At 35.1% G+C, this 26,372-nt stretch overlaps 1 protein-coding gene and 2 long non-coding RNA genes across 4 annotated transcripts in view; 2 read left to right on the forward strand and 1 right to left on the reverse strand.

Annotated features, from left to right (window-relative positions):
- Positions 1-21,041, reverse strand: part of LOC123524251 (protein patched homolog 1-like) — a 77,406-nt gene extending 56,365 nt beyond the window's left edge. Inside the window, exons 1-4 of one of the 2 annotated variants that reach the window (XM_053539078.1) lie at positions 20,805-21,041; positions 20,077-20,136; positions 11,448-11,561; positions 10,934-11,126 (exon numbers count right to left, since the gene is read on the reverse strand). In XM_053539078.1, coding sequence (XP_053395053.1) covers positions 10,934-11,126; positions 11,448-11,561; positions 20,077-20,118 — 349 coding nt within the window. In that variant the 5' untranslated portion in view covers positions 20,119-20,136; positions 20,805-21,041. Of the gene's footprint in view, positions 1-10,100; positions 10,376-10,933; positions 11,127-11,447; positions 11,562-20,076; positions 20,137-20,804 lie in introns of those variants that run through there. The other variant, XM_045302313.2, reaches the window with a different exon arrangement.
- LOC123524252 (uncharacterized) lies at positions 10,520-17,994 on the forward strand. The gene is made up of 3 exons (XR_006681246.2): positions 10,520-10,863; positions 12,554-12,721; positions 14,034-17,994. It is a non-coding gene; the product is annotated as an uncharacterized LOC123524252 (long non-coding RNA).
- Positions 21,042-24,171: 3,130 nt separating the features above from the next.
- Positions 24,172-25,882, forward strand: LOC128556062 (uncharacterized). The gene is made up of 2 exons (XR_008370416.1): positions 24,172-24,635; positions 25,427-25,882. It is a non-coding gene; the product is annotated as an uncharacterized LOC128556062 (long non-coding RNA).
- The last annotated feature ends 490 nt before the right edge of the window (positions 25,883-26,372 follow it).

Consider the following 26,372-nt stretch of genomic DNA (forward strand, 5'->3'; position numbering starts at 1 on the left):
CATTTATGCATAAATTGTTAAGATTTTATGAATGCGGTTTGAAACGTTTGAAGTGAAATCTGATAAAATTATGCAGTGTCACACAATTGACATGCTTCTCTGTTAACAATGACCTGGGTTGTGCACAGGTTTGAAAAGGCTGCATCGAGTCCACAAGATCAAAGTGACGTTCTCGTTAGAAAAGGGAAAAACAATCAGTGAGTCAATCATAATATTGTTAACTGTCTGTATTCAATTGCTGACAATATCTGGTGAAGATTCTTAGATATGGACTCTGTGGGTGGTGGTATTTAGCATGACAAACGAACAATCATCCATTCAAAATACATACAATTTGTCTCAATGTGTGTTTTTCAAACGCTTTTTGTTATTTAACCCTTTAATACCCTGCTATATTTCTAAAATGGACCGGTCCATAATTCAGTTTGGACAGTACCACTTATTATTCAAAGGGGTGTTTACTGAAAGTTTACTGACTGAACAGCGAACTGTGCAGACCATGATCAGACGCGCAGGCTGATCTTGGTCTGCACTGGTCGCAAAGGCAAAATCACTTGCCGTCTGCAGGCTAAGGGTTAAAGTTAAATTTTGTTGCAAAACAAGAATGAAAAAGATAAGTTTTCCTTCATTTAGACCTCTGGAAAAAGGAATCAAGCAACACTTGTGCCTATAACCTAAGATTATACAATACTACCCAGGGGAAATTAATTTTGTATGGTGCCATATTTCAACAAAACAGTAAAGTAAAGCGCAGCTGTCAGAAATGATGCGACATCTAAGAGAAATAAAATCCATCAAATGATCCTTTGGAAGCATAAGTGCAACCAAGCAAAGTAATAGCAGACGCAACCAAACAAAATAACAGCAGTTTCGGATTGACAGAGCCAGAGAAATTAATTTGTTAAAACAGTAGTGTCAGGAATATAGTTACATTTTCCTGGTCAATTAATCAGCACAAAGAAAATATCAGGTATAAATCGAATACAAACAAAACGGTTCCAGACAGCCTTCTCTACAGATATCGGCAATGAGTAGCTCGTATAGTTTGCAGAAACTGACCATAATATCCACGACTGGTCATTTTTTCATGCTATTTCAAGTTTTAAAATTAACTGTATACAAAAGTGAACAAGAGTATCCCTAGGTTAAGTTTTATTGCTATGTCGCTCTTTCTGCTTGAAATTCAGTACCAGTCAATTTAGTTACTTCATATAAAATCAAATTTGAGATTGGAGACCAGTTTGCCATTGGTCAGTTTCAAAAGAGACCTCAGAAACAACCAATCGGATGCCTGAGTTTTAAGACTGGTCTAGTTTAATTACATTGGACCTAGAAGCGGCCCAGGGAATGAACCTGCCAACAACAGTGATAATGATTATAAACCAACAAATCAAAATCTGAACAATATTTGACTGACCAAAGGTAGATGCAAACCTGACAGATGCCGTTAATTTTCTGTCAACTTTGAAAGTGCAGTTACCAATTATTCAAGATGACAGTATCAACCAGCTGAGTCTTTTCATTGATGAAAATGATGTCACACTTCAAGAAGCAACTGAATGTCAATTTAAATAATAAATGGAGTATGAAGTGAGAGATATGACCTTTTCAAATACCAAGCAGACTCTTTATGCAACCTAACATTTGTATAATTGGACAGGTATTAATAGTTTTGATTAAAAAACACAGTTTTTGCTTATCAACATTTCATTAATGCAACATATGGTTGTGAAAAAAAAATCTTAAAATTGATAAGCACATTGTCAGCTTAAGTGGTTTGCTATGAGCTTTGGAATCAAATTTTCTGACCTAGTGTACCTCGAAAATGTCAAAATTGTGAAAGCCATCAATCTTTGTGAAATCTGCATAAAACATAAATTGTAACTGAAGAAACTAGACTGCTATTTTATATGTCCAATTTCCTAGCTGTGCAACAAAGAAACAAGCTATCGAATCTCAAGCAAGACCAGATTACGGAGATAAAAATATGCAACAATACGCTTCTGTTACGGTTTTGCAGGTAATAGGTTTTTTGGAGTAGCAAAAAAAAAAAACCCACGCCAAACTGCATACGATAATTGATATGCATAACCTGCATTTGATAGCTGAATGTAAATACACCACACACGATACTTGGTATTGTTTGCGTTTGGCCATTTAATACCATTTTCCCACACTGCAGCAAACTGATACAGTGGTCAAATCCTGGATTTGCCACCAATGAACCAGAACATTAACAGACTGTGGCTTCCCAGCGGCTTCACAGCAAGCAATTCAGTACCTCAACCACCTTAAATATTTGAAAGTCATATCAAACGGTGTCAAGTTATCTTCATTCTCAACAGCTATAAATTGCTAAGGAATTCAAGGCAAATCTGAAACATGTTTTTTGCTGTAATAGAGAGATAAAGTCAATGCTTATAAGCAATTTCGCCATGAATTATGTTCTTAGTATCTGAACAAACTCTACAATAAGATGACAATTTCCCTTCTGGTGACATTCCTGGATGAGAGTGACTCTTAGTAATATCATCATAGGGATCATTTACCATAACACTGAGGATCTTGCAAACCTTGCATATTCTGTCACCAGAGCTACCCATTTTTATATGCTCAACTTCATGTCAAATAAGGGTGCACTCCTGAGATTTTACTGAAGAACATTTGGGGGTGGGTAGAAAGGTCTCACAGTAAAGTAAGTTCTGTGTATAAATACGATGCTGGCTTTTTCGGTGAATTTTCACATACTTGTCTGTAACATATTTCAATTTGAGCCGTGCCATGAGAAAACCAACATAGTGGGTTTGCGACTAGCATGGATCCAGACCAGCCTGCGCATTCGCGCAGTCTGGTAAGGATCCATGCTGTTTGTTTTTAAAGCCTATTGCAATTAGAGAAACCGTTAGTGAACAGCATGGATCCTGACTATGTTGGTTTTCTCATGGCGCAGCTCATTTCAATTTATTCATTGTACATACATAGTGTGCATATTGGAAGCATCAACTATGCTCAGAATCAGTAAATGGAAGCACTTCCTATTTTTCTATCTAAGATCTAAGTTAAATAGATTTTTTGTTAATCTATTGATGAGTTTAATTCTATATTATTACGATCATAGCAAAATCCTCTATCTGAAAAGCATTAACCTCCCTACGAGGCCGATATTTTCTTTGCAACAACCCCAGTTTCTTACTATATTAACCTCCCTAGAGCAACACGCTCTATACAAAAAACATAATAAGACCTTCCCAGTGCTAAAAAGGCTGCAATGTCCAGCCTCAGGGAAACACAATCTTGGACTGTAACATATTTCGGTACGCCTTTATATACCCTAACATTACATCGCCAGAAATAAGTCTCGGGAAAATCAAATATCACATAATCACTGTGACACATAGAGACCAAAACACTTGAAAACCACACACATACCAGAGAAAAGAAGCAAGAAACAGGAATTCTAAAGACTTTTTTAACACTGAAACACATTGAGCAGGAAAAAAATAATGTTTAACCCAATGACGGGACCTATAAGATGTACGAACAACACACGACCTCACTTTCCAGTGCAATTTTATTCTACTGCAATTACCAGCTTGAATTAATATTCATATCTTTTCAGAAAAACAGCAGCCTATCAGGCTTGTAACAAAGACTGACTGCACCGTTTCTTTGCACCATATTCACCAAGCTTCAACAGTGATACGATATTCATGCACAGTTTTAAATCGGCCACCAACTTTGACAACTTGACTCCATTTCAGAGTGCAAAATCATGGAGCGAATCTTCTTTCACTTGCCTGTTAAACACATCAAAAAGATACGAAACACATTTCAATGGAATATGTTTTTGTTATACGTGACACAAAATCCTTTAACTGGGTGGTGAAAAATGTTAAATAGAGGATACTTCGAAACCTGGCCAAGCTTGAAATTTTTTAAAATAAAACCTATGAATCAGTGAGAGCCTTTCTCCTTGTTAGGTATTAAATCCTCTTTAAAAAGATATTAAATGAATGGAGTAGCCAGGTAAAGCCATTTATATTTGTCTTGGCTGCTGAAAGAATTTTGCCTGCTGGTACAATGGTTTCTCTATTAATTCATATACTGTTACTGTAGTTAAAGGAGTTGGGGCAAAAGTAACATGTCTCTTGATTCAGCAGCTTTAACCTTACCCTGCTGAATTTCTATAATGAACTTGTCCAGCTTCCAATTTGGACAGTACCATTACCTGTTTAAAGGGGTGCTTACCATAAAGATACTGACTGAATAGCGAACAGTACAGACCATGATCAGACTGCACAGATGTGCAGCCTGATCATGATCAACAATGGTCGCAAAGGCAAAACCAATCATGTCCAGCATGGTAAGGGTTAAATAAGAAAATGTGATACAGAACTTGAAAACAAGTAAATTGTCATTTCTATAACATAACAGTTACAAAAATCATTTATGCAATGGCTTCAATGATCATTTACATAATGTAATTGGTTCAATTTATTTATTTATTTAGTTGGATTTAACATCGCACCGACACAATTTTAGGTCATATGGCGACTTTCCAGCTTTAATGGTGGAGGAAGACCCCAGGTGCCCCTCCGTACATAATTTCATCAAGAACGGGCACCTGGGTAGAACCACCGACCTTCCGTAAGCCAGCTGGATGGCTTCCTCACATGAAGAATTATACGCCTCAAATGAGGTTTCGAACCCATATCGATGAGGGGCAAATGGTTTGAAGTCAACGACTCTAACCACTCGGCCACGGAGGCCCCGTAATTGGTTCAATGATCATTTACATAGTGTAATGGCTTCAATGATTATTTACATAATGTATTGGCCTAGATGATCATTTACATAATATAATGGCTACATTATGATCGTGAGTATTTACAATATCGTGTTCTGCCTACAATGTTCACTTATGTATATCTGAATATTAAATGTATATTTACATAATCTATAGGTTACATTATATATTTATATTATGTACTAGCTACAATGATCATTCTGGTACATTTACATAATTATTTGCTAAAATGATCGTTTACATATATTTATTTAATATTGGCTGCAATGGTCATTTGCATATGTTTTCATAAAGTAATGAATGGCTACAATGATCATTTTACATAATTATGTTTTCATTAAGTAATGGGTACAATGATTATTTACATATATATTTACATAATGTATCAAATGGATACAATGATTATTTACATATATCTCTACAAGGATCATTTATAAAATGTAACAGTCAGTCAACAGCAAAGGTGAAAATTATTTTCTTTCACATGGATAGCAGATTTCCAAATAGCTAAAGGCAAACCAGCCATATGTTTAAAAAGCTTGAAGCCATAACCAGCCTTGTGCAATAAACATACAAAAACCCACTCCTTGCTATTAAAATACCATTGGGAGATGGTATCCAGGGGGACTATAAAACAGCCATTATACCACCAGGAGGAAGGTAGAAAGTTTCAAAAACACTCCACATTATAGTCAACCTTCTGAATACTTTCAAAGTAATTTAAAACATTTAGTAAAGTAGCACCATATTGTTATAATGTTTGGTCCCTACAGTTTATTTTTGCTTTGAATGTTTTCTCTTTAATAACTGTTCAATGTAACTAAGTTAAAAGGAAAGTTAAATCCTAATGAATGTAATTAACAATGCCCCCCAAAGTTTTATGTTGGACAAGATTTACACATTTTGTGGTGTTTTCACATCATTTTCTAATTGTATTTTCAGTTATAAACTGCACTTTATTCAATTCATGATGCATCTTTGTTCCAATTTTTGTTCTCCATAGGGTTAGACAATTTCTCAACATGATTAAAGGATAATGAACAATATTCACACAATAGCAAAAATAAGCATGACCTTTCATGAAAATTTATATATGATTTTGATGAATCACTGGGTATTACACTGTGAGTATTTAGAGAAATAATTACTTTTAGGGGGAAGTATGTCCCCATGTTTGATCAATGACCAAACGCTGCATGGACCATTCCTAAGGTTATGACCTTCCTTTTATATTCTTTATAAACCAGCACATCAGAGACACATATACTTATCTAAAAAACAAATGAACAAAGAAACAGAATAAAATTAGCTATCATTTCCACTCCATTAAATATTATGTGAAAAATTATGAATTATATTGAATGAAGGCAAAGGCTAGCTGTTGACTACAACTGTCAAAATAATAAGCTGGTATAGACTTGTACTGGTGAAATTCATGACAAACCACTCGCATAACCACCATTCCTTTATGGTAATTGCGAGTTTTTGATCACGTTGATAGGTGGTCCTGTATATATACATCATACAGTTTCTTGTCATCTTTTTATCATAAAACTGAATTTATACCTGAAAACTCTGCCTTAAGGCAAATTTATGTTCCCTTTTTTCTCATAGGTTCATCAGCTCATAAAGAAAGATTGTGGAACCAGTTAATGAGCTTTGAAATTACAGGCAATCTTGTATGTATGTTTGATGCAAATCAACTTAAAAAAGGCAAAAACTGCAATAAATTTGCATGGCTGAATCAAGATTCTTTTATTTTATAAAAACATTTTCCCCAGTAAATTAAGAACGGCTCTGAACTAAAAATATCTTTTTTCTTTCATCATGTTGATACAACAATCAATAGAAACAAAAGGAGATGAAACTACTTACTAAAACAAAGGGAAGTAACTACTTACTAAAACAAAGGGAAGTAACTAAAACAAAGGGAAGTAACTACTTACTAAAATAAAGGGAAGTAACTACTTACTAAAACGAAGAGAAGTAACTTTGTTAAACACTTTTTAACTATCAGTCACACTGTAAAACAGCACTGGTTTGGAAAAAGTTTAGTTTTAAATCTATATATCTCTCAAAATTTTTGTATGCATTTTCATGAACAGTAAGAAATCTTGTAAACTTATTATTTCACATAACGAAACAAGAACAAGTCAAACAAAACCACTTTCAAAGAATACGCAGCCATACACACATTCAGAAAGATAAAATAATTCTAATTTCAGTTTGCCAATTTTTGGATTGTACCATTTCAGAGTTATGCTGAGCCAAAAATCTAAAACTAGTAATGCGTGCGTGTTTTTTTTTAATTTCAAAACTGTAAATTACAGCAAGCGAATGATTGAACAAAAAGGCTGATAATAAAAGAAACTTCGTTGAATATTGTTAGATGTCTAAAAAGAAAGCAAGCTAACTATTTCATGAATGTGTTTCTAATTAACCTTGAAAATTTTTTACCAATTTACTTATGGAAACTGAATCGCCTAGTTTAAACAATTCTGCATTATTATGTAACTTGTTTAAATTTACTTAAGCATGCAAATAAAGACTTTATTATTGTTATCGGTACAAAATCTTGAATAAGCTAATGTGCATGTTACATAATAGTTCTCCTGAATGGTAATTCTATCTCTGAGAGATTTTCTGACCAAATGTTTTCAATTTTTTTGCTAATCATTTGTTAAGAGAACTTTCATGTGCATATTCAATCCAATTATGAAAACCTGCCCTGTAAACCTGGGAAAGATAGAATCTAAGATGTATGGACAAAAAACTTTGAAAAAAAAGGCACACAGAAGAGACATGGAGAAAGAGACAGAAAGCGGGAAGGAACAAAAATAAAGATAGACAGTGTTGGAGAAAGAGAAGATATAAACATGATTAAGTTGAATGATATACACATGGACAGACAAAGAAAAGAAAAAACGGAAACAGAAAAATAAGAGGCTAAGAAAAATTTGCATCTCTGTACAAAGACAGACCAACTGGTAAAGCTGATGAATTTATTGAACCCATTAGAGATAAAGCTGTATAGAATCCAAGAAATAATGACAAGATTCTGGCAAGAGACGGTCTTATAATTCCCATGCAATCATTCTTTTTTAACTGCTTCATTTACACTGACTGCACAAATTATCTGCAATTCTTTTACACAATTTATGCACGGAACTGTTTTCCTTTATATTCATATACTCCATAATTATGTACTTTTCTAGTGTAACAGCCTCCCACAATTTATGCAAAACATTGTTTTCCTTTATATTCATATACCCCATATTTACTTTTCTAGTCTGAATTGTTTCCAATGAACTTTAACTTCTGACAAAATAAACACAAAAAATGACAAATTGACATTTTGGGCTAAATCATTTTCAAAAATTATTTCCTTCCTTTGAATATTTTGGTACTGTCAAATGTTTTGATCATTTGATCAAAAAAATGTTTTGTTTTATTTTCATCCAGTTTAATATTTCGCATTATTAAAGCACATTTAATAGTAAATATATATAAATATATTGTCTAATTTTGGTATTTAAAACATTTTACTTTTAGTAGGGATGGCGATTTAGACCAACTGTTAACCATGTCAAAGATATATCAATGTATGATAAAAACTTATAAAGATAGGTGTTTGACAATAAAAAAGAAAGTTTTGTTTTTGTTCACTATAAAATACTTTCCTGAATTCTATATTATTGCAGCCATGTTTCCAAAAGTTCAGTTATTGTACTTTGTGTTTCATACTTATTTCAAGTATTTTAGCTCAGAGCTTAATTAGGTATTTGAACAGACAGCTCAATGCTTATTTCAGCAGAATCCTCATTTACGTTTTCAAGTTTTAAAAGCAAGACACACATTTTAAACATTTTTCTAGAATTCAGCAAGACACACATTTCAAACATTTTCCTAGAATTCAAACTATCATCTAGCTAATTTCATGAAAGTTTAGGTTGCCAGATCAGGAGATGTACTGAATGCAAAAAAAAAAATACTGCTCTGCAAAACGACTTGGGTGCAAATTTTATGGCCAAGCTTGGGGAAAGTCATAAAAAAATTCATTAACTGTTAAGAAACAAGATTCCAATTGCTGATAAAGCAAATTAAATACAGTGTGTGCTCATATAATCCTATTTTTCACCTCAGATACATCCACAATGCCTCAGAAACAGCCATCTTTTTTGCACCCTGACAAAATAAAGTGTCCATTCTGGAAGGGCTGAAGATAAATGGGTCTATATTACTACAATATCAAAATACTTTTAAAAGTTTTGGCTTCACTTAGGTCTTGCCATTTATAAAACAAGATTTAACAATTTTTTTTTGAGATAGTGCTGTTAATTGGAATGAAAACTTAATTAGCAAAGACCTGTATGGATTGTGTCATGTGATGTACAGTATTGTTTGGCAGTTTGTGAACCTATGGGGAACAGATAAACATGCATACTAACACCCTACTGAGGTTACTACTGCTAATACTAAAGCTTGTATGTTTTTGTGATTCACCTTGAGTATGGAAAATATGCCAGAATATTTGTACAATTTGTCTGTCACTAGTAGTTTACTGTAAAATCATTTAATTTCGTGGGCATGAAATTTTGTGGTTATGGTCAAAACAGCAATTTCGTGGGGATATGAATTCGTGGATTTTAACTTTTTAACATAAAATGAATGGGAATTTTACTTGTTCGTTGGTATTAAATTCGTGGATTGACTCAACCACGAAAATTAGTTCCCCATGAATATTAATGATTTTACAGTATTACAGTTTACACTGCAAAAATATAGCCAGGTACTGCTATTAAAGAAAAAGATTTCAATAGCTACTTCAGTTCAAACATTACTATAAACAAAATCATCCCTGTTCTCTCAGATATGAACACTACTTTTTAAAAATAGTCTATGGGTTTTATTTTGTTTTTTTATTTCAATTTTATTCTTTTATATTTCATAATAACTGTTTTGGAGATTTGGACCAGCTACAACCCAGCATTGGTCTAAAATTTGGCCAAATGCAACAAAGACCATTGAACAACATCATAACTCCCAAAATTAAAATTTATTCAAAATCAATCCACATTTTTTAAATCATACTAGAAATACCCACAAATCTCTTACCTTCTACAGATTTTAAACAGAAAACAATTCAAATTTTAATTAAGGACCAATTCTCTGCTTATTTCATTTAGTTTCTATACTGGTTATTCTGAATATAAATTGTGCTTTATATTGCATTCCATCAAAATGCACGGTTTTGATGAATTCACACTCATTAATAGCAAGCATTTAGATCTACCTAGATTTTTTGTGTTTTTTTTTCTCTCTTAGAATTATCCGGCTGCTCTCGCTGATGTAGGCCACTTAACCTTGGCATATTCCCCATCAAACATCCGCCATGTTGAATATCTTTACTGTCTTCTAGTTATTAATATGAACAAAGTTATGCACGTGAAAATGCCTTTTTTCTGTCACCAAGTGACTAAGTTACACTCTGTGCAAATCGTATGTCCATCACCGGACACGTGGTTACCTAATTTGGCGCTAAAGTTCGTGACACTAAAAACTAGGACACTCTTATCCGATGTAATCTCTAAATTTTTGTTAACTGTAAGTAAATTTACTTATATATTTTATAATAACTCAAGATTAAACTATTACAACGTTAATAAATTAATATCTAAAAAAAGCATCTCATTGCAAGAACATTTACCAGCCCATTAAGAATTTTACATTAAAACACTAAATATTTTTGCAAGCGAGAGTCAACAAGATTCTGCTCGGAGGGTCGTTTCAGTGACTGAATCGCCAAGCGAATTGCCAAAAGACAACTCGGAATCAAGAACATTATGCTCAAGATAAAGTATTTCAATATTAAAAGTGACCACAAGAAGAAGAACCATGGACAGGCACTGGGAATACAGCTTAAAGAAAGAAAACTTCTAGCTGTGATCCAAAAATAGATGGACCACACACCGTCTTGATTGAATTTCAGTCTTTCTGGGTCACAAACCAAGATGGCGGCGAGGGGCGCCAAAGGAGTACTCGATTTTAAAATACCGGTAAATTATGTGTCTTTACATTACAAAAATCATGGTGCTGATTTAAATGATGTCAAAAAAATTAACATACCTTCTACCCATAGTTTTTGCACATCCGTTTCGATCTGTACTGATTTTAAACCAACACAACACAATGATAATAAAAGTAATCCGACGAATAAAACCTTTCCACAATGTAATTGTATAAAACATCCAATACTGTATAAATATCTCTGGATATTTTTTCTGACCCATAGGGCATATCTATTGCCGTCAGCTTTGCCCTAAAAACATAAAAAGGCAATTAGACAAGCGTAAATACATACAAATCATCATAGATGTAGAACATGCATTCAAATGTGTATGACCTAAATAACTGTTTATACTCGACAGGTGTATAAACCAAGGAAACTTTTCATATATTCATATATATAACAATTGTTTTTTGAAGATGGTCAAAACAAATTACTCAGTTTAATTTTGATTAAGTTTAATAACGAAGAAAATGTGGAAAAGAACTGCCCCGAAGAGGGCCTCTTTCTATTCACCACATGTTGGTTTTCATGTATAAAGAATGTAAGGGAGGTTGAAGAAAGAAAACTCACCTTTCTCACTTGTTTGTAAGCAACTTTGGCATTTACCCAGCTAGGTCTGTTTAAGTATTCCAAGTCCAGATATTTGTTGGACCTCTTCTTTCTCTCTGAGGCCATTGTAAGACCCTACGAGAGAAGAAGGGAATGAATGAGTTAACAAAATCCTCAATCACATTTAAGTAAGTCCCATTAAGTATATTTTTAAACTACATCTTATGTCTTAGTCTTGGAATGACACATGGTCAGCCACATTATCAGAGTCAAGCAGTTGCATGTTATATCATACAATTTTTCCATACTAACAACTTCATTTACACAGGTATTTTCATACTGAGAAGAAAATGTTACTATTCTGAACTGTTCACATAGAAAACATCCATACATTTGGATTGTCGCCCCGCCTAGGAAAGGTAACTGACACCAGTACAAGCGGTAAATACGAGCGTTGATTGGTTGCGTGTGATGGTGGGCCGCTCTTCACGTACAAGTTCGACATACGGTTGCTTGGCAACGCTCCCCGTGGTAGTAGACCACCCAAGCTGCCCCGAACCTCCACGATGAGAAATAAACAAGGTTTAGCTGTGTACTGAACGTTTTTAATTGCTTCGTTTAAGAGAGTGTGTCATGGGCAAACGATTTCATGGTTGTTGTATTTTTTTGCTTAAGACATTTGCGACTTGCGAATGCTGTTGAAACGAATAAATATTCGATTTAGTGATGAAAAAAGAAAGAAAACTGATAAACTTGAAACAACAAGCTTGAAAAAAAATACTGAACAGAACTTGTGATTTTTTTCATAGAAAAAAATGTTTGTTTACTGTCTTTTGATTGGTTTCTTTGTTGTATAACTAATAAGCGCATTCGAAAAACGTTCAATCCTGTTAAACTTTTGATTAATGGCTCGATTGTGGCAGCATAAAGCGATCAGCAGTCTTGCATCGTGGGACTCCGGGGAGCGCTAGATTCTTGTCAATTAATGCCATTAATCAATCGCAGAGAGTTTTGCTTCTAGTTAAACACGGGTACGCAAGTGCATGCCTTTCCTACACTTCTCTAAAAACACCTTGATACTTCACATTCTATCAAAACCTTTGTGGATTTTATTTTCTTTTTTGCAGAGATGTAATCAGGAATTGTTGATTGGTGTTCAGCAAGAATTCACCACGGCGTATTATTTATGGTCCGTTAGAAAATACATAGCGTTACATAGCGGTAGAACAGAGAGTAATAAACCGGGTGGGCTTTGGAATAGAATCAACAATGTCAAAGATCGTAACTTCTGAAAGGTATTTCCATCGTAAAACTCCTCATCTCAAAACAGAATGTTTACAAAACGGCCGAAGGAATTCATACACATTGAAAAATATTTCCGTACAGGTTCTTTATAAATACAGTCTTACCTGTCTGTATAGACCAACCTTAGGAAATGAAAAAGGGGTTTTTGTTTTCAAGGGTCTCTCAACAGAGGTTTATCTATAATAAATGTTGCTGAGCTGAACGAAAAGAAACAGTCAGTATTAAAGTAGTCGCAAGCAAGTTAAATATTAGTAGCAAGCAAGATTTTAGAAGTAGCCTTTATTCGGAGGCAGGACTAGATATATATAATTATAAGCATTGATTGTGTCTGACGGAAGAGGGGGAGGACTCTATGATAAGCAGTTTTTAAATCGTACCAGGACTGAACTGTTTTGATATCTGTCTTCTGGCCTGTTTCGTCTGGCCCTTAAGGGTGTTTCTTCTGTTGCTCTGTCTTCTGAAAAGGCATTGAGTACATACGTTTTTGGTTCTTAATGTTTGCTTTTTATATATTTATACACGAGCATTTTTGTGTTCTACATGTCATGCCTTTTTGGTTCCAGTACGTGTGTTAGAGATTCACCTGGAGGGGGTTTCTTTTATTTACACTGTCCCGTGTCTTTGGCACATGGTGGGGTTAAGAGTGAGGTTGGGTGCGCACCATAAACCGGTTTAAGCTCCCGAGAGGTGTTTTTGCCGCTGACCGTTCCAAGGCAGTGCCCCACTGTGTTCCGTTCTTTGTTCGTTTTGTCCTCGTGTGTGCGAGTGTGTGTGTGTTTGTGGCGTGCACGTCTGCGTGCTGTGGGTTTCGTTTTGGGGAGGCTGCGTTTTTGGTACGTGGCATTCCCTGTTTGATATTTGTCTTTGTTTTTTTACATACATCTGGTGTCGTTTAAATTTGAATATATAATTTAATTAGGGTTATTTTTAGATCGAAGTTCAGACTATGAAGTAATGGATGATTAATTATCTGCTGTGAACTTTAATAATATTTTTTTTTGACCTGTAAGAAATTATATGTATCGAGAACATACCGAAGAATTTTCCTCCGGCCAATAATCGATTGCGGTCAGATTTTTTATATAGAGATAAGAAACGGGTTTCGAGCCGTATTTCCATATAAAGTTAAGAATAGTTATCAAAAGAGACGGAATAGCAAAGGTTCATAGTACAAGATTTCATGTTAAGCAAAAGGATAAATATCCAATTGGAAAAAGGCACGTTTCAAGATTGCAGTCCCCATGTACGGATATAATATACAGATTAACGTATACATTGCTCACAGCTTGTTGTCTTTTTCAGCATCGAATAGAACCTTATCAAGGCTATTCTCCACTCCATATTATCGACACGTTGATGACGCTACAAGTATTCTGCCCTCCATACCACCTACACGTTAACGATGCTATTCTGCACATCGTAATCATCGGCACGACAACTATTCTGCACATCATATCCCTGATTCACGGACTACCACACGTTGACGGCGCTGTTATCCATACCATATTGCCGACACAATGACGACTCTATTCTCCACACAATAACACCGACACGCCGATGACCCTATGCACCACACAACACCGCCGACATACAGCAGCATTATTTACACCATATGACGACCTTTTCCGTTACACCATACCACTGACAAATTGACAGCGCTATTCTCCACATCATATCACCGGCACATTGACATCACTACTCTCCGCACCAAATCACGGACACATTGACGTTTCTGTTCATCTAACCATATCATCGACAATTTGACGTCACTTTTCTCCGCACCATATCAGTGACACACTAACGCCATTCTTACCAGCAGTATAGAAGAGCATGCACATGTAGGGTCCTTAGAACATTTCACAAATATGCAGATCTTTTATTTTTCAATTCATAGGTCGAGGAAACAAACTTCGTGTATATTTCCAATTTGAGACTTCATGGACAACAGATTGCATGTCAAAGTATCAAAGATAAACAACAAAACGGAAGGGTAACTAATCGAGGGAAACTTTCAGCACACTACACACAGAGCCAAACATCGTAGAAAGAACCACAAAAATTGAATAAAGATGTCATTCTACACATTGAAATGTCGAAATTTAAAATGGCATTTTTTTCCAGTGGGAATAGTTTCCCCTGGCATGTTTTGATTTCGAGTCCAGAAATGGAAATGCTTGATTATGTTAAAATCGTAAGTAATAACACAAAAATAGTTAAATCATACTGATATTTATTTAATATTTATGCTGTGACTATTATGCTTGTTATATGTATCATTTAGTGTCACTGACCGGTAATACAATGTACAAAACGATTATTTGAGGTTATACCGTTGTCTCTTAGCTCCAGATTATGTTCATGTTCGTAGTACAGTTTCGCTCTTACTTTAAACAAAAAGACGATATTTGTGCCAGAAAATTTGCTGTTTCGAACTCCTTATTCATTGTTTGTCAGGTCAGGTTGAAACATCCACATATTAACTTGGTAACAATTGGCATATGTAAACGTGAAGAAAAAGAGTTAATGGAGTTAAGTTTTAATTTCTATAGACTGACTTGTATTTTCGTGTCCAACGGAAATATTTTAGTGCTATTTCATTTCTTTCTACAAGTATTGTTTTTACTGTATCAGAAAATGTTTGCAGCAAAGTTGACATGTTATGCAAATAAACAATTAATTGATACTCATTGAGGTTAATCAAAGTTTATGCCACACATATCATTTAAGCAGCTAATTAAGAGACAGTATAAGGTAGTGAAAAATGGTACATGACTTTCGCCAATGATACCTTTTTAGCAAGAAAGTCTTAAGTCAAGGCGAAATGGCACTGGTTTAGAAGTGAAAAGGAGCTAGAAACAGGAAATTGTGAAAAGTTCAATTAGAAATTTTACTCTGACTTGTCTGAAGTTGGAAATGCGATGGGATGTTCCCCTCGTCGCGCTGAAAGGCAGAAGATGTATACTCTTCTCAGTGAAAAGAAAATATCATCTAAAGAGATGAAGAGAATACATGCGAAAATAGTCCATATTTCACTGAAATGAGGACACTTTAACCGATCTTCTAAATTGGAAAGTACGTCCTGTAGTACAGGACGCGATGAGAAAAAAGTAGTCAACATCTTGAAAAATATTCCCTGTGCCACTTGACAGGAAAAGATGCCATGGGAAAAAATCGTCAGAGCAAAATTAGTTGCCATGAGAAAAGCCACTACGTCCCGTTGGAAAGCGGAAGATGCAACTGGAAAATATTCCCTTATCACTAGAAGTAGACGCTTCCATTCCCACTGAGTTCGAAAGATGCATTGGAAAAATAGTCATAATCCCAATTATAGCAGAAAGTGCAAATGGATTATAAGTTCGTTCTGCAGCAAAACATGATGGCGAAGATCTAGTAGAATAAATGGGAAAATACTCCACGTACCACCAAACGCATAAAGTACTATGGCGAAAATTGTACTGTACCCGTTAGAAAGCAGAAGATGCAATGGAAAAATGTTTCCCAGAAAATTTAAGAAATATGGAGATATATTTCCATCGAAAGTGCAATGGGTGGAAATATTCCTTCACTAATGTGAGGTTCAGTGGGAAATTATTTGAGCAACTGGGAAACCGGAAAGCCAAATACTAGTATGAGACCAGAAAACGTTTCCCATGCCTCCAAAGGCATAATATATAATGTGAAAATATTTTCCACAAAAGCTGCAATGGGAAAATATTCTGTCATACGACAGAAAGTTAAAAATGCAATGGGATAATATTCATTTTCACGCTGGAAAAACAAATGATGAAATGGGAAATTATCCCATAGTAACAGCAAAATAAGTAAATTATGAAGCCAGCAGCTGTTTATAAAGGGAAACAATGACAATTTACCTGTGAAACATGTAATGTGTAATTCACGTTCTTGTTACTACGAAAGTTACCGATGGTGGTTATGTCGCGTACCCAAAGTCTAACACAGAAAAGAAATGAAAACCGATATTGAATATAGAAACCGTATATAATGTTTTTTTTAATGATTTTCAGAATGTTTAGCTGTAATACCATTAAAAATATAGGCGAAATAACAAAAAAATCACTCTTCAGCTGACCTAAACCAAAGGTTCATAAAATTTGGTTGGTTGACGTCCAGAATTTGTTTGTAAACGCACTAGAGTTCACTTTTTTAAAGCAGAAATGTTCGATGATATGTTGTTTTAGATTAATTAAAAGCCTGATGGGATGTTAGGTCCTGAGGTATAAGTGTGCCCTTGATTGATAAAAAATGCTGCATTTCACGCCCTCTTTATTTCTTTACCAATCATATTATACATACACATATCTGCATTTCTGAGTGTGTGTGTGCGTGCGTGCCTGCCCGTGTGCGCGCGAATGTAAGTGTGTTATTCAGATTTTTGACATTGTCCGCAGTGGTATTAAGGTAAGCGATTTAGTGGCACTCTTGTTTAGTAAAAAAAAATTCGCTTGTAGTACAATCTGGAATTAAAACCATATGATTAATGATATATGAGCCGCGCCATGGGAAAACCAACATCCGCGCAGTCTGGTCAGGATCTATGCTGTTCGCTAATGGTTTCTCTAATTGCAATAGGCTTTGAAAGCGAATATCATGGATCCTGACCAGACTGCGCGGATGCGAAGGCTGGTCTGGATCCATGCTGGTCGCAAACCCACTATGTTGGTTTTCTCATGGCGTGGCTCATATGATAACATGATTTCTAACATTAAATTAAAGTTTTGGTAATAATGCAAGTGTACGCATGTTTTTATCTTCATTATCAGCGTTTGTTTTGACGTTCCAAGAAACCTCTAATGTATTTCCAATTAACCAACTGCCGGATAAACTTCGGGTCAATCTGGTACATAGTATGGTTTAATCTGTAACCTTTATTGGTAGATATTTAATTAGTTCTGCATGGTTAAATGGAATTTGGCATTCTAGAGGGAGACTATACGCTGTAGAAACCATTATGGCATTTGAATATTAATTAGTTCTTGTAGGAGGTCACATGATTGGTTAAGTTTAACAGACTTCTCTGCACGTGAGCTCGTTCAGGGCATGAACAAAACATACAGCATTTAAGTAACGTCTTGAGTCCTAAAAGGTATATTTTCACTTAATTAGTAGATATTTTGATGGGAAATGGCAATTTACAGCTACAGACAGCTCCAGTCAGCAACATTAGGCATATATTATGAACATATTGAGGTACCGACGAGTAAATTTTAGACTTTAAAAGATGGTGCATACGGATCTATTTTAACCCCACATGTTTTGTTGAATAGCAAGTAACTTATCCAGTTAAAAAGATATTTATTAAATCATGTCAACACAGTCCTGACCTACGGAAAAATACGATTTAAAAATGATTTGACTCCTTCCTCCATTTTCTGTTGTGGCTTTTTTCGCGGAACAAGTGTCCCATTCATTTACGTTCAAATAAATTTGTTATATGCATATATGGAAACGCTGTTTCTAAATGCATAAATAGTCATACTAGTATAAATTTGTTTTATGTATATGTGGAAATGTTTTCATTGAAAATTAACTTTGCTTGTTCAGTTTGTTTAGAAATACTGAACAGTATATTATATTCGTTACTTGCATCTGTAAAGTTTTTTTTTTTAAAAAAAACACACCAGTTTTGAACGTTCTAACACCTTCTCTCTTCTTGTGAATAGTTAACTTCAAGAATGTTATCCCATTTCCTTTCGAAGACGCGGAACTGTTTTTCGAAAATGTCTGTGTAGGTCTATTGTGCTGCGTTACAAATCTGACAAATAAAGTATAAAAAATAAGCCATGGAAATATGCCATACATTGATTAGAGGCATTTAGAGGGGATAGGGTGCACACCCTCAGTTTCGTTTTAGAAATTTAGAAAGTACTTTTAGTAATTTTAATCGAATTGATATAGTCTAGTCAATTCAGTACTTATTAAGTTTTGTTTTGTAAAAAGTACTAGTGTATTTCGTTCAATATTGTGTAGGCTCAATCAAGCCGAGCTTGCAACATTTTCGTTTTTGTCGTGTTGACCGACCTGTGCAGTTTCCACTTTCCTCTATTTTAGGATTAAAATAAAAGATAATGTATTTTTAAGTTGTATTATATTTTGAAGCGCGTCTTGAGATATGCATCTCTTTGAGAAAATTAGTCATTTTAATAAGATATAAAATACAAATTGATATAAAAAGTACACGCCCTCGTATAATTAAAATGATATAAAAAACGGGAATGAATTAGTTATGTACTGTTTCAGGAGACAAATGCATAGTTTGGCGTAGATGATATAAATTATGCCGATGTGTCTGTTTAACCTTTAGCCCGCTGGTGGCAAATATTTTTGCCTTTGCGATCAGTGCAGACAAAGATCAGCCTGCATATCCATGCAGGCTGATCTTTGTCTGCATTGTTTGCTATTCTGTCTAACACCCTTTCGAATATTAAATGGTACTGCCCAAATTGAATGATTTACCAGTGCATTTCAGAAATTTAGCAGGGTAACAGTTAAATAAAGGTTCGTTTTTGTAGGAAAAATGTGTATGAATAATCTGTTCTAGTATTCTTGTTGCATTATTTCTCTGAATTATGGTTAATTTCAACAGTGTATATAAAGGTCTTCATTTCAACGTTTATAATGACAGATTTCTTTACAATGTTACCAAAGTTTGGATCATATATGACATGACTCTAGCATATTAGTTGGCATTGGAAACTACAATATAATCTGTGTGTTTTTTTAAAACGGTCTTTCATGCAGTAGGTATAACAGGCCAGTTATAAAGTTTAAGATGTCTTTGCATAATGTAATGTATACATTTTTGTATTTAAACAGAAAAGTAAAATTAATGTGTTGTAGAAAACAAGCAAGCTAATTTACATGAAACGTTCATAAAGTAATTAGGAAATTTTCAAGATAAAATTCTTTTGTGCTATTTTGGAGGTTTAGTGAATACTTGTTTTTTTTTATAAATACAAAATATGAATATATATAACATATATTCTAAGTAACGTTACTATCAAGTGATAAAAATATTTTACTTCTTATAAGATGCCTTTATGGCCTATTTGCTTCAACTCTGTTACGGAATTCGAACCAGTATGTTTAAAAAACCCTAAAATCTATATTTTTTAAAAGATGTCTGTCAAGCGAGTTTCAAAATGTACAATGGCACTGCACAATAATTCCGTTATAGCATGTGGTTATCAAATTTTGTCATTCGATTAAAGAATATAAATTTACATGCTAAATAATTTAGTATAGCTCAGCTATGCATAAAATATTTTTAAAACGTGCTTTGCACTATTTTAAACATAATTAAAGTCAAACAATAATAATAAATTACCTGTTCATAAGGTGGAGGTGGTCCTAGGTTTGGCAGCCACATTATTTCGTCGGTTTACGTCTGTAACATTTGGTGAGAATATATTATTTTAATATGTTTGCAATTGAACAAGACATATCACGAAGTAATTCAAATGAAACACATAGTCCTGTGTCACAGCCACACTATGAACTTTATCAAGTTCTTTGTCCAACCAGCTTGATTATAATGTCTCTTCTTGGTCGAATATCCGATTTATTGATGTGTTTGATATATTTTGATAAATCTTTATTTTTTTCTCAGTAAGTATTTTTTCCGATTAAAACATTTTACTTAAGTCTTAAATATTATTTTGGTATGAGAGAAAAAATTGGTTGACTAACTAAAATTTTACTCTTTATATTTTTTTTGCAAATTTATATTCCACTCTATTTGAACCTTAACAATAATACACAGCAAAATGGGCAGTATGCATAATATATAAAGAACTGCAATAAATATTTGATTTCAATGATTAAAAACAACGAAATACCGCTGCAAAATTTGAGGTAATGTTAAACATTTCCAATTAAATGAACATGTAATATAATACCAAATTTAACACAATTACCAAATTGAATACAGGAAACCTAGAACAAATAAAAAATAATCAAATGCGTGTTTGTTAACTGAATTACGTAATTCGAAATACTTGTAATTAAACATTGATAAAGAACAACAATAAATAATCAAATAAAAGTCATAAATACCTGAATATCTGATTAAAATCTGTTAGCACATCTTTTCTTCATATTATAAACCTGAGAGCCAACCAGATTTCATATGCACGTGGTTCGCTTTTTTCGGTTATAATGATTATTATTATTATGGTGAAGTCGTCAAGATTGTAAATAACCAATAAACTGGTAAAAACATTGGAAATCTAATCAAATTTTCCTATACATCCAGATAATCTTCTCACATCTATAAACATTTCAGTACAGTGCGAATTTCCTCAGAACAGTAAAACATGGGTGGCCTTTCATGTAACGTTGCAATGATAATTTGTCAAGAGAGCCTTTAAAAAATGTACATCTTTTAGATGAAACATGAAATATAATAGGTATAATATGAAATATCAATAAAGCTCGAAGTTTCCATTCATGTCTTAAGGGTTTGCTATTCTTATTAAATTTCAATTATTTCTATAGACTTAAGAGATATAGACTTTAATGTGCAACCACCGGTGTAAAATGACAACATTAAATGTTTGATGGACTAGGACTAATTGGGGAAAAAAATCAGATGTAAGATATAGACGCTCGGATTATATTATTGGTGATCTTAATGCGATAGAGGGGGTAGCAGACATATATAAAACAATAGCAAATATTGAGGATTGAAGACCACCCACAGATGAAACGTCTATTATTGAATGCCACCCTCGTTGAAAACGCTCAGGGATTACACAGATCACGGACCTACCTGATTGAAATGTATGGACAGAAAATGGACCAACTTCAAACGAAATGTGTGGGCACGTTTCATAGCTGTATTATGTTGCGTCGGGGCAATATAAACTGGTGCGGTTTTGTCTGAAGGCCAATTTAATGATTGAGGATGGTTAAAGTTTGCTAACTTTAATAATCTGGAAAGAAATTTTGTTACATAACGCTGAGACGTTTATTACATAGAGGATATTTGTTTAGTTCAGTATAAGATCTAAAAATCTTGCACCTCGTCGAGTGAATTAATTAAATGCAGTATTTTCATGACAGTTGCCCGGCCAAAAGGGCAAAGGTTAGATCTGGTGATCATGGGTACTTCATGTCCCCTGCGTAAAACTAATTAATTTTATTTCTTTACCTTTCTATGTTTTTATTATTAATATTGATTTGGATTTTTTACGCGCGAAATTGTAAAAAAATATCAGATATATTTCGCCGTTGAAGTTCAATAGAAAGAAATTCCAGCCTTAAAATTATTACATTTTGAAATTAACACTGTTTTTCATAACAGCATACAGTACAATCATGGAACAAATATTTTATTTCAAGAAACGAGTACAAAGGTAGGCTTTTGGGCAAACAACATACATGCTTATTAATTACTATAATGACATTCTCAATTCTCAAGCTTTTAATCTTTCAATATTATGAATAATAATCATAAATGTGAGAACTTGGAGGACGGAACATCTGAAAATTTATTAATTCATAACAATTAAGAACCTTTGGACAGCTGAACGTCAAAACATTCGCACTAATTATAAATAACCATAATGCACCATTTTGATAATTTCATCGGAGCGTATCCTCAAATCTGCTGTAAACCCTTTCCCGTTTAATTTGTCTTTATTTTGGACTCGGGCTCTAGTAAAGGTCACTTACCTCGGGATCAGTCCTGGTACAGGTCGCTTATTCTGGCATCAGCCTCAGGTATAGTTGGCTTACTTCGAGATCTGCCTCTGGTATAGATGGCTTACTTAGGGTTCAGCCTCTGGTATAGGTGGCTTATTTCGGGATAAGCCTCTAGGGTGTAGGTTGCTTACTTCGAGGTCAGCCTCAGGTATAGGTGGCTTACTTCAAGATCTGCCTCTGGTATAGGTGACTTACTTCGAGATCTGCCTCTAGTATATGTGACTTTTTTCGGGATTAGTCTCTGATATAGGTGGCTTATTTGGGGATAAGCCCCTAGGGTGTAGGTTGCTTACTTCGGAAAAAGCCTCAGGTATAGGTGGCTTACTTCGGAATCAGCTTCTGGTATATTTGGCTTACTTCGGGATCAGCCTCTGGTATAGGTGTCTTACTTCGGAATAGGCCTCTGGTATAGGTGTCGTACTTCTGGATCAGTCCCTGTTATAGGTGCCTTGTAAACTTCGGAGTCAGCCTTTGGTATAGGTGGCTAACTTTGGAATCAGCCTCTGGTATAGGTGACTTACTTCGGGATAAGCCTCTGGTATAGGTGGCTTACTTCGGGATAAGCCTCTGGTATAGGTGCCTTACTTCATAGTCAGCCTTTGGTATAGGTGCCTTACTTCGGAATCAGCCTCTGGTATAGGTGCCTTACTTCATAGTCAGCCTTTGGTATAGGTGGCTTACTTCGGAATCAGCCTCTGGTTTAGGTCTCTTACTTCGGATAAGCCTCTGGTGTAGGTGGTTTACTTCGGGATAAGACACTCAGGTATAGGTTGCTTACTCCGAGATAAGCCTCGGGTATAGGTGGCTTATTTTGGGACCAGCCTCTAAGGTATAGATGGCTTACTTCGGGATCAGCCTCTGGTACAGGTAGCTTATTTCGGGATCAGCCTCTCGGGTATAGGTGGCTTACTTCATAGTCAGCCTCTGGTATAGGTGACTTACTTCGGGATAAGCCTCTGGTACAGGTGGCTTACTTCGGGACCAGTCTCTGTTATAGGTGGCTTACTTCGGAATCAGCCTCTAGTATAGGTGGCTTATTTCGGGATAGGCCTCTGGTATAGGTGCCTTACTTCGGGATCAGTCCCTGTTTTAGGTGCCTTACTTCGGAATCAGCCTCTGGTATAGGTGGTTAACTTCGGATTCAGCCTCTGGTATAGGTGGCTAACTTCGGAATCAGCCTCTGGTATAGGTGACTTACTTCGGATAAGCCTCTGGTGTAGGTGGTTTACTTCGGGATAAGACACTCAGGTGCAGGTTGCTTACTCCGAGATAAGCCTCAGGTATAGGTGGCTTATTTTGTGACCAGCCTCTAAGGTATAGCTGGCTTACTTCGGGATCAGCCTCTGGTACAGGTAGCTTATTTCGGGATCATCCTCTCGGGTATAGGTGGCTTATTTCGGGATCAGCTTCTGGTATAAGTGGCTTACTTCAGGATCAGCCTCTGGTAAAGGTGGCTTACTTCGAAATCAGCCTCTGATACAGGCCCCGCTTAGCTCAGTAGGGAGAGCGCAGATCTTAGGACCACAGAGTCGCGAGTTCGATACCCGGGAGGGGCGCATTTCTCCGTGACGATTTGATAAATTACATTGTATCTGACGTCATTCGTCCTTTACCTCCGATTCATGTGGGGAATTTGGTAGTTACTTGCGGAGAACAGGTTTGTACTGGTACAGAATCCAGGAACACTGTCACAAATTGACATATGGACCTTATTTTATCTGTAGTGTAAATGCAGGTATTGCATCATCTTTTTGTAAATTTTTGAGTTATTGAGGTAAATGTCAGATTTCACGCATGAAATACCTCTCATGTTTTTCTGTATTTCATAACTTAAATTTCCATGTAAATTTCATTAAATTCTGTTCAGTAATAAGAAAGTTAATATTTTATAAACTTCAGTAATTTATGTTTTTATCCCCAAAACCACTATAATGGGCCTCAAATTGTCAATTTAAATCCGCGCCAAAGTAGTTAGATTCCCCGGCTATATCGTGAATCCCGTGGAAACACAAATAGTCGGAGTCCACGGCTTAGCCGTGAATCCCATGAAATTTAGTATTTGGCGGGACATTATCCTTTAAATAGACTGGACTAGATATGCCTTGCGCACACCACCTTACGACATTATAGACGAATCTATGTCTGAATTATTTTCTTGCTAGAAATTTATGCTCGATCGAGGTAAGAAATTTATTTGTTAGATTTTTGTATGATTTTTGCATTACGATTTTTATTTGGTAAATTTTTGTGCATTCTACAGAATTCTGTAACATTTACTTTTCGGCATATGATTTTGGCTAGTTTCGGTATGTCAGGATGATTTATTAAATTTTTCAGACTTTTGTAAATTATTTAGAAAGAGGAGTCTAAATGTTTCGTTTATATAAGATGTAAAATTTATACTGAAATTTGTATCGTGATAATTGTAAAGCACTGTTTCAAAAACTTATGTCAAACATTTTGTTAATTATGGAACGCCATTACTGCATTGTATTGTTATGTATAAATCTATATGGCAAGTCTAGTGCCATGTTTGTAATATATTATTGTAATTTGTAATTGTGTGCCAGTCTATAGCACATCTAATTAATGTCCGTTGTAATGTATGGCATTAGATATTATATGGGTGCCAACTATGATATAACGTTTGATTTACATTGAATTTTGTTAATTTGTAGTTGTAAATAATAGCTGCAGTTTATCATGTCCGTATCTATAATGTTTCATCATAAACTTTTCATATCTTTTTCATACTTTAACTTTAGTGTTTTAAGTAAGTAATCTTTGTAATAATGGAAGTAATAAGTGACGTATTTTAATCATGTGACGTATGAACTTAGTAGCACATATGTTTTGTATAAGTAGCACGTATTATTTATGGGAGCCTACGGAGGTATGGTGTACCCAAAGGAGCAGTTTTATGCCCTGACTTTTGTTTTGCTATGGTGCTTACCATATGTCATATATTTTAGCTTCTTCCGCCAGACGATTTTACCTGGTGATGTCATAACCCGGAAGTACAATGCCCGAGGTTCACTTGTCTTCACTCGCCTGGATGTGATATTCCCAGCGCAGAGCTTTCGTCCCATGGTTGTGCCGTAAACCGCAAAGACGATGATTTTTGTTATCCTCTGAAGTCAGCTCAGGGATGCAATCACCTACCACCATAGGGAGCCAACACGGAATCAACGTATTCACGGTTTAAAGGGACTGTATTTTGAATTTAGAAGCTATGTTTTGTTTGTGCTACTTAAAGTTCACAATTACATTAAAGACCTGTGTCACGTCAGATTAGAATGGACTATAAGAACTTTTGTATCTAGAGATTCTGAACTTTCTTTTTTTTCTTATAATCAGTTTTTTTTCTTCATATCATCTATTCATTGTAAATAATCATCTTATGTAAATAAATTTGTAAATATTGTAAAGGGTGTTGATTTGTTCTGATGGTTACTGTCGCCGGTACGGCCTTTCCTGTCACAAACACCTGTTAGGTTAACTGCCTGCAGTAACATAACTGAAATACTATTGAAAAACGGCGTTAAACCGAAAACAAACAAAAAAGATACAGGCCCCTTACTCCGGGATCAGCCTCTCAGGTATAGGTGGCTTACGTCGGGAACAGCATCTCCGGTGTAGGTGGCTTACTTCGGGATAATCTTCTGATATAGGTGGCTTACTTTTGGATTAACCTCTGGTACAGATGGCTTATTTCGGGATCAGCCTAGCCTCTGATACACTTCCCTTACTTCAGGATTAGCCTCGGATCGGATATAGATGGCTTGCTCCGAGATCAGCCTCTGATACACTTCCCTTAAATTATTTCGGGATCAGTCTCTCAGGTATAGACTGCTTACTTCGGGATCAGCATCTTAGGTATAGGTTTCTTACTTCGGAATAAGCCTAGTTCTGGTATAG

This window comes from Mercenaria mercenaria, chromosome 3, assembly GCF_021730395.1.
Source record: "Mercenaria mercenaria strain notata chromosome 3, MADL_Memer_1, whole genome shotgun sequence".
Taxonomy (NCBI): Eukaryota; Metazoa; Mollusca; class Bivalvia; order Venerida; family Veneridae; genus Mercenaria; species Mercenaria mercenaria.